This window comes from Notolepis coatsorum, assembly GCF_963971535.1.
Source record: "Notolepis coatsorum genome assembly, chromosome: 14".
Classification (NCBI taxonomy): domain Eukaryota; kingdom Metazoa; phylum Chordata; class Actinopteri; order Aulopiformes; family Paralepididae; genus Notolepis; species Notolepis coatsorum.
In genome coordinates, this window is record NC_140178.1 from 98,642,503 (window position 1) to 98,652,384 (window position 9,882).

General features: G+C 41.4%; 1 protein-coding gene across 1 annotated transcript in view; it reads left to right on the top strand.

Annotated features, from left to right (window-relative positions):
• btr30 (bloodthirsty-related gene family, member 30) overlaps nucleotides 1–7,848 on the top strand; it is a gene marked incomplete at its 3' end in the record, with an annotated part of 74,578 nt that extends 66,730 nt beyond the window's left edge. The window contains exons 11-13 of the mRNA XM_084328722.1: nucleotides 771–946; nucleotides 5,620–5,775; nucleotides 7,633–7,848. Of these exons, the coding sequence (XP_084184848.1) occupies nucleotides 771–946; nucleotides 5,620–5,775; nucleotides 7,633–7,848 (548 nt within the window). The remainder of the gene's footprint in view (nucleotides 1–770; nucleotides 947–5,619; nucleotides 5,776–7,632) is intronic.
• Nucleotides 7,849–9,882: the final 2,034 nt, after the last annotated feature.

The window sequence follows — 9,882 nt, forward strand, 5'->3', positions numbered from 1 at the left end:
TATGTGATTGTACTTTCTCTATGTGATTACATTTCCTGTGTGTGATTGCACTTCCTAAATGTGATTGTACTTTCTGTATATGACAAGGAGGGTAAATGGAGGAGATGTCACTACCGTAATTTCTCATCATATCCTGTGAAAAACCAGGGTGTTGTAACGCATGCACAGTTACAATGTGTCCGCATTTGTAACCAGCGCAATCTGAGCATGTGCCAAACCCCCGTCTCCCATTGGGTGACTTACTGGCGTACTTAACCTTTAAGTGGTTGCACTCATATACATATAAAGGCTAGATGACTCACCGGTGCTGCTGGCCAATGGAAACAGATGTTGCCACATGGCGGCCATCTTGCCACAGGCAGCACGCCCACTCATAACATTAATGTCTATGATGCATGTACTATTGAAATAACCATAGTTTGATAAATTTTCAAACGATTTGGTTTATTATAAACGTCAGATGTAGTTATCATACTGCATACTTATAATGGACTTTCATATGAAAATAGTTTCAACATGTCCAAGCATCCTGAATCATAGCCACGTTAATAACGTTTGTAATAAACCAAACCGTTTGTAAATCGTTTGAAAATGTTGCAAGCTATGGTTATTTCAATAGTACCTGCACCATAGACATTCATGTTATGAGCATGCTGCCTGTGACAAGATGGCCGCCGGTGAACTACGCTGGAGACTCCGCCTTGCACCATCTAGAAAATATATATCTATGGTTGCACTCCCCAGTGTGTAATGTTACTTCCTGTGTGCAGAGGACGTCACACTGAACCCGGTGACCGCGTACCCCTTCCTGATCCTGTCTGAGGACAGGAAGCAGGTGAAGAGGGGAGAGAAGCTGCAGTTCTACAGGAACAGCCAACACCGCTACGATGTCTGGTCCTGTGTCGTCGCTAAGGAAGGGTACAACTCCGGACGACATTACTGGGAGGTGAGAGGGAAGAGAGAGTTAAAGGGGACATATTACTCTGTTGTTGACAACATTATGTAATATAGTGTTCATGTAAGACAATTCACCAAGGTAATAACATATTTAAAAAGGATTGATTGATTGAAAAGTTTATTAACAGATTGCAGAATGGGTACAGTACAGCTCAATACATACAATTGTTAAGGGGATGCAGACCAGAGAAAGACTTTCGTCTTGTTTACATCAGGGTCCCCCATTTTCAATTCATCATAACATATATGACACACATGACATACAGATAGACAGTACTGCTACATCTATACATTTATGACATATCAGATTTGCAAATACAGTACTGTTTGTGATACAAAAAGTGTCCAGAAAAGAGTGTATATACATTTGACGTAGAAACTGTACATTGGAGGAGGTTGGGTAGGTGGGGTGGGGTTGGGGGTGGGTGGGGGACACTGTACACTGTACATTGGAATACTGACAAAGCCATACTTGGTCATTTACTGTACAACTGGGTTAGGACATTTGTAGGGGCCAGTTTCGAATTGCAGTCTCCCGTAGGTGTTCTTTGAGAGTGTTTTTGAAAGTGGGTAGTGATTCACATTCCTTTACAGCTTTGGGTAAGGTGTTCCACATTGATGTGGCATAATTGCGAAATGTGTTTAGTCCCTTGTTTGAGCCGAATCTGGGTTTGTCATGATTTGTGGAGCTCCCTCTGGTGTTGTGATCGTGGTATTCACTGACCTTTGGGAAGTATTTTGACATGTACATGGGTTCCTTGGTCGTGTAGTGTATCTTGTAGACCAGGCCCATTGCAAGTTGCTGTACTCTGTCATCTACTCTAAGCCATCCTAGGTTGTCAAAGTGGGCAGGGGTGAGGTGGGTTCTAGGAGTCAGGTCAAGCAGTAGTCTGACTAGTTTGTTTTGAGATGTTTGTAATTTGGTTTTTAGTGCCTTTGAGGTGCTTTGGTACCATGAGGTGCAAGCATAGTCGTAGTACCCTTGAATGAGTGCTCCTGCCAGAGTCTTCAGGGTATTCTTGTTTACCAGAGAGCAGATCCGGTACAAGAATCGAGTTTGTTGGTTGACTTTTTTTTATTACATTGGATGCCATTTTGTCACAGGAAAGATTAGCCTCTAGACCCAGATTCGGCTCAAACAAGGGACTAAACACGTTTAGCAATTATGCAACATCAATGTGGAACGCCCTACCCAAAGCTGTAAAGGAATGTGAATCACTACCCACTTTCAAAACCACTCTCAAAGAACACCTACGGGAGACTGCAATTCGAAACTGGCCCCTGTAAATGTCCTAACCCAACCCCCTCCAATGTACAGTAATTTACCTAGTATGGTTTTGTCAATATTCCAATGTACAGTTTTGCTTGTTTGTACAGTGTTCCCCCCCCCCCCCAACCCCCTCCAATGTACAGTAAATTACCTAGTATGGTTGTCAATATTCCCTTGTACAGTTGTACAGTGTTTCCCCCCCAACCCCTCCTACCCACCCAACCTCCTCCAATGTACAGTTTTTATGTCAAATGTATATACTCCCTTTTCTGGACTCTTTTTGTATCACAAACAGTACTGTATTTGCAAATCTGGTATGTCATAAATGTATACGTTTATAAGTTTATTTGGATCCCCATTAGCCACAGCAGTGCTGGGGCTATTCTTCCTGGGGTCCATAACACATAAAATACAGTTACAGACTTATACACTCACAACATTTACATGTCATACAGACAATTAAAACAACAATAAAAACCCTAATCAAATTCATAATACAATACAACAATATATACGCCTTATGAATTCATAATACAATACAATAATACCTACTCATAATTAATTCATAATACAATACAGCATAATATACTATTTAGCTTTTACATACATTATCTATGTTCATATCAGCCAACAACATTTTAATAATATATCCCTATCAGACACATGCCTTTTCATCCATATATACCTATCTCTTTATCAGACACATACATTTTCATTTATGTACACACTATCTATTAGGGAATGTCAATTTCTTTGGTTGAAAATGTTGTTTTACCACGATTTTGAAACGACATTTACTATTCTCCTGCTTAACATGTCTGGGAAGAGAGTTCCATTCCTGCATACCACGGAACATGACAGTTCGCTTCATTGCATTCGACCTCACTTTTGGAAGTGTAAAACCTCGTGCAGAAGCATGTCTGGTGGAATGGTTGTCTGTCAAGACTTATAGATAAATTGTTATATAAAATTGAGGGGATCTTTGTAACAAGAATATTCCTAGTGAATACAAGGAGTGAGCAGAGTAATTTATGTTTGACAAGTAACCAAGTTAAACAACTGTGCATCGCTGCAACATTAGTTCTGTACTCACAGCGAAGCGCTATACATGCTGCTTTGTTTTGTACCATTTGTAATTTTTTCAGTTTATTCGTCGTTACATTCGACCATACTGCAGGACAATAGTCAAGATTTGACAAAACCAGAGCTTGAATTACCTGTTTGATAGAATTTAGTGGTAACAAATTAGCACATCTTTTAACAACAGAAATCCCTCTTCCCATTTTCACTACTATATTGTTTATATGGTGTGACCATGACAATTTACTGTCTAATGTTACCCCTAGGAGTTTAGTCTCCTGGACTTGATTAATTACCACATCACTTATCAAAAGTTTCAAGACTGGGTTCGTTCTTAGAGTATGGTTTGAACCGAAAATTATGCTACTCGTCTTTGATATGTTTAGAACTAGTTTGTTATTCTTTATCCATTCCATCACTGATTGCAACTCTGCCTTTAGGACCGTATTTAATTCATTGGCTGTTGAGGCTGATGTGTAAATCGTTGAATCATCCGCATACATAGAAATATATGACTTATTTAGGACAAGAGGCATGTCATTTGTAAATATGGTGTAGAGCAAAGGCCCAAGGCAACTTCCTTGGGGTACTCCACACCTTACCGTTTTAACTTCTGAGTAACTCCCATTAAAAAAAACTATTTGTTTCCGGTTTGCTAAATAAGTTTGCATCCAAGATAGTGCAGATGAGGAGAAACCGTAACATTCAAGTTTTTTAAGTAAGAATTTGTGATCTATGATGTCGAATGCTGCAGTAAAATCAAGCAAGACAGCTCCAACCATTTTCTTTTTATCTATCTCTTTCAGCCAATCATCCGTCATTTGGGTTAAAGCAGTCGCTGTTGAATGTCCTTCACGATATGCATGTTGAAAATCAGTGGTCAATGTGTTAAAAGAAAAGTAGCATTTAATCTGTTCACTTACTATTCTTTCCATCAGTTTACTTAAAACTGGCAGTAAACTTATGGGACGACTATTAGATCCTGAGAATGGCAATTTCAAATGTTTTGGCAGTGGTATTACTTTGGCAGTTTTCCACTGTTGCGGATACAGATGTAGCAGTACTGTCTTCTATCTGTATGTCATGTATGTCATATATGTCCTGATGAATTGAAAATGGGGGACCCTGATGTAAACAAGACGAAAGTCTTTCTCTGGTCTGCATCCCCTTAACAATTGTATGTATTGAGCTGTACTGTACCTATTCTGCAATCTGTTAATAAAGTTTTCAATCAATCAATCAATGGAACCCAGGTAGGTAATTTCATCTTTCCTTGTGACAATATTGTCACCCACTGTAACTGAGAAGCCGTCGGTCTTGCTGAGTTTGTTATTTGAACCGAAGAGAATGGACTCTGTTTTGCCCAGGAGTAATGATAGTTTGTTATCGGCGAGCCATATGCAGATTTTGCCTAGTTCCGAGCTGAGGGTTTTTTCAACCTGTAACTTGTTCTTGTCAGAGACCAGCAGGGCTGAGTCGTCCGCTAACAGGAACAAGTTGCAGTCACAAGCTGACGACATGTCATTTGCATAAATTAGGAACAGTAGCGGTCCTAGTATGCTTCCTTGTGGAACACCACAGCTCACTGGGAGGGGGGGGGGGGGGGGATAGGGTACCGTTTACCTCCACCATCTGTTCTCTCCTTCCAGGTAGGATTGTATCCAGCTCACTGATAGACTATCAATTAGGAGTGTAACTAGCCTTAACTGGGCACTAGCTAACATGTGCCTTGCTAGCATGAATTAAATTAAGAATTAAACTGTGTACTCCTTGCTATTCGGCCAGGGGCTTTGACGTCTTCAGATTAAATTAGTCTAAACAAGCTGTTTTTAGAATAGCTTCCCCTCACCGATATCATAACAAGCTATTATTTAGCTTTGATTAATCAAACACAAACACTGCCTACCTAATGTAAAGGTTTGTAAAAGTGTATGACATGGCGGCAGGTACACCTGGCCTGGAACATCTCCTTGACCTATTTAGGGATCAAAGACAGACTGTGCTTGTGACCTGATTGATAGATGGTTCATTTATAAACTTCATGAGTGTGTTTTATCCTACTCTTTAACTTGCTATAGTGTAAACCTATATGCACACTTTCTTGATTGAGAAAAAAAGGCTTATTAAATCTCTCTCTCTCTCTCTCTCTCTCCCACTTCTTTCCCGTCTCCCCTCTCTCTTTCTGTCTCCGTCTCTCTCTTTCTCTCTCTCTCTCTTCTCTGTCTCTTTGTCTCTCTGTCATTCTCTCTTTCTCTCTGTGTGTCGTTCTCTCTGTCTCTCTCTCTCTCTGTCTCTGTCTCGTTGTCTCTCAGGTGAGTGTGGCGGAGAACAAGGACTGGAAGGTGGGCATTGTTAGTGAGTCTGCCCAGAGGAAGGGTCTGTTTGACATGAGTCCTGCTAACGGCTACTATGCCATCTGGTTGAGCGGCTCCCACCTCCGCGCCCTCACCGCGCCTCCCCTCACCAAGGTTAATACACTTCAACTCTATTCAGTATAGAACGACTTTCTGACAGTATTTTTCACATTTTCAATACTTTTCATGACCACCTGCCACCAGAAGGGCTCATTAAAGTCATGGTGTCCTACTCAGTCAACCCTGTGCCACCAGCAGCCAGTGTGTTGTTATTCCATCGTGTATTTTCTTTTTCAAAACCTGCTTTAGCTCCATCTATTTTATAATCCCATTCCTTTAATAATTTCTTTAAGCAAATCTCTTAACACTTTGATCGCCATGGTTCAAATTCATAATTTACCATCCCTAGCCAGCTCTATTTGTCTATGGAGAAGTTCCCCTTCTTTGCAGGGCTATAACTTTTTTAATTCTATTGCTAAATTGCCATTATTATGGCCCATTCAATGTCCTATATCCATTGTTCAGGGTGTAGCAACGATATACTTTTTCATTCACATATTCATACTAAAATATGGTCTAAAGTATAAGTGTTTTTATCGTTTTCTGCAGCTTTCTTCAGAACGTTATTTATAGACCCAAATGCATATGCATGATGAAATACAGTTTGATAGCGATCTGTGCCAGATAATAAATTTCAACTGGAGGTACTTCTAGAAGTTACTACGTATCATCTGATGATGACCGGATGGGCGGGGGGTCGTTTATAATTCCGTGGGCAGCGTTAGATGATTCATCCAGTGTGGGTCATATGATCATCATAGCAGTTTATATGGAACACGTTAGAATATAACGCTGCAACTCACCGTGGCTTCCTCGCGCCGCTGGCAGATGAGCGTGGAACAGAATTTTTTCTATTATGGGATGGAGAAATGCCCAATCCATTTCCAGGTTGTATAATAGTATATACGTCCAAATCATGTTGTTTTTTCGAGTTATTTGCACCGATCGATGTTCACTGTGTCAAGACGGAGTCTCTCTAACGATAGCGAGTGCCCGGACGACATATGGATGAGCACTTCCGGTTCGACGAGTCATTTCCTGTTGGCGATCTGCCGATCGGCCACCAGATGGCGCTCTTGAACCGCTAGAGAGTTGAGTGGAGCTTTGCAGTATATCTCAGGGCCCCGGAGGGGAAATATGATTTCGATCACAGATTTTTGAAATATTGATATCAAAGACAAGTTACGGCGTCTTCGGCAGAATGAGCATGGGTCTAAACACGTCATCGGCGATTAAAGTGTTAATTACATAAATATTGTGCTGTCGGAACAGTATTGTGTTTTGTAGGTGAAGTATTTACCTTGTTTAACAACCAGGAAATACCCAAGAGAAAGTTGGATGTATTGTAGTTGAAATCTAGTAATCTGTAATACATCTATGCGATGTATTTACAACCATCACTTTGGCGAGACAAGATGAGGCTTTCGATTTTGGGAGAAGGAGAGAACATTGTTTATTTACAGTGGCTCATTGCCGCCCTCTTGTGGTCAGGAAATAATTATTGCAGCTTTAATGTTTTTAAAGTCGCAAGACGTTTATTAGAGGAGTTGAACCAACAATCATTGCAGTCGCGGGCGAGTGCTCTCACCACTATCTAATTATGATTATAGTTATAGTTGAGCTTAGTTCTAACATCTGCTTAACGGTTATTTAAGGTTAAAGTTATGGTTATGGTTTGATCCCCAGCAGGGTAACTTAAAAGTTTTCTGAACGCGTAAAAAGTAAAACATTTTGGAATATGTAATATATGTACTTATTTGTAATATGTACACATGTTACATGTATACAATATATGTAAATATATTACTATAACATAACGTACATTATGTACCTTTTTTCCTGTGGTCGATTAGTACTTTATTTACGTAAAATTTATATTATAAAAAATTCTATTGATCTCTTCATCGACAGATAAAGACGTCTGTGTCACACCTGCGGCGGTTGGGCGTGTTCCTGGACGTGGAGGAGGGTCAGTTGTCGTTCTACAACGCCAAGACGGGCGCCGACATCTACAGCTTCACAGGGTCAGAGTTCAGCGGAAGAATGTTCCCACTGCTGGGCACAGGAGACAAGGAGCAACCGCTGGTCCTGATGACCAGCCACCATTTTACCAGTCTGCCTGAGTGACCGGAGGGAGGGGGGGAGGGAGGGAGGGAGGGAGGGCCGCCCACCAGTTTACCAGTCTGCCTGAGTGACCGGGGGGAGGGGGGGAGGGAGGGAGGGAGGGCCACCCACCAGTTTACCAGTCTGCCTGAGTGACCGGAGGGAGGGGGGGAGGGAGGGAGGGCCGCCCACCAGTTTACCAGTCTGCCTGAGTGACCGGGGGGAGGGGGGGAGGGAGGGAGGGCCGCCCACCAGTTTACCAGTCTGCCTGAGTGACCGGAGGGAGGGGGGGAGGGAGGGAGGGCCGCCCACCAGTTTACCAGTCTGCCTGAGTGACCGGAGGGAGGGGGGGGAGGGAGGGCCGGACAGCGTGTCGAAGTGTCCTTGAGCAAGACACTTAACCCCTAATTGCTCCTGATGAGCAGGTTGGCACCTTGCATGGTCGCCTCTGCCGTCGGTGTGTGAATGTGTGAGTGAATGGTAAAATATGAGGAACAAATTGTAAAGAGCTTTGGATAAAAGCTCTATATAAATGTACCATTTACCATTTGAAGAGGATGAGATTCTGACGATGATGCAGTCTATCGATCTACCCGAGAGCAGGTCTACCGTTATCTTTCCTCATGACGACACAGGGTTTGCATGACTGAGGCTGTAGAGACGGGTTTTTTATTTGTATAGCACTGTACTGTTATGTGTTGGAGCTCATCCAACAGAAGCTTTTGACACAGATGAGATTGACCCTACAGCTACTGGGTGAGAACACGGACCCGTGGGTTTGAAACCAGCGAAGGTTCGTCATAGGGCCAGGGTGGTATGACATCACAATGTATCATTGCAATTACCTCGGTAATGATGTATATATATTTCTTTTTAAACGCCAGCGCACACATACCACGTACCAATATGCAGTTACCTACAGTATGGTAATGTACCAATATGCAGTTACCTACAGTATCGTAATAGATTCATAGTGTTGGTGTTTGTAAATGTTGTGAATATGAATATGATAAACAATGCACTCTCTCTCACACACGTGCACGCACACACACACTGGACTCTTTATCCATCATTCACAACATTTGGAGTTATGTATTATAATTAATGTTATGTTTCTGATATGGGGATACTGTATGTGCACTGAATCACCTAATGTTGGGGGGGGGGGGGGTGCAGTCTATATCCTAAATGTTCAAATGTTCATAATACTGTTGTTAAATAAGATAGATAAATCACGGTTACTTTTGTCTTCTCACTGGTGTATGCATAGTTGAGTCTGGTTTAGCTGGAAGTAAAATAAAATCCCATGATACAAATGAATAAGAATAATAAATGTGTACATTTGATTGCAAGTTAATTCCATTTCTAATCACTAGGTGGCAGGCAAGTATCTTGTCTCAAGTAGAGAAGCAAATTGGATGTAATGTTTATTTATATATTGTGTGCCTCTGTTCCGTAGCGTAATAAACCTTTTTAATAACATGCCGTTTGCACTGATTTTCAATATTGGAATAGAATTTTGAGACCAGAACATTCATTGAAAGCTACAGTCTTTGAATTCAAAGATGGAATTATTATGAGAGAACATTCCAAAAATGAATGACTAACTTGAAAGGGTTGAGAATGTATTCTTATTTATGACTATGGCCTCTAGCTGGCAAGAGGTAGGGGACCTCTTGAGGAATGTGTTTTATATGATTGACTGATCGCTTTTATTTAAAGGTAGAATCTGTAATGTTGTCGAACTGTGATGTCTAGGCAAAAGAGACACTTTGTTAAATTTTTTGTTTTGGTCTGATGTGTGGGATGTATTTCAGGGGGGATAGGGGGAGGGGTTGCTACTGCTGGCCACACATCAGGATCTGCCAAGAGAGGTCTGGAAATTCACACTATAATAAGTTACTAAACTCCAACCCACGTCAGACCAAAACAAACCGTAGTACCAAGTAAAGATAATTTTTTTGCATAGCAGTCACTGTTTGACGGCATTACAGACTACAGAAAATGGATCTACTGTTCAGACTACGACTAAGAATAGAATTAATGCATGTGTATCAC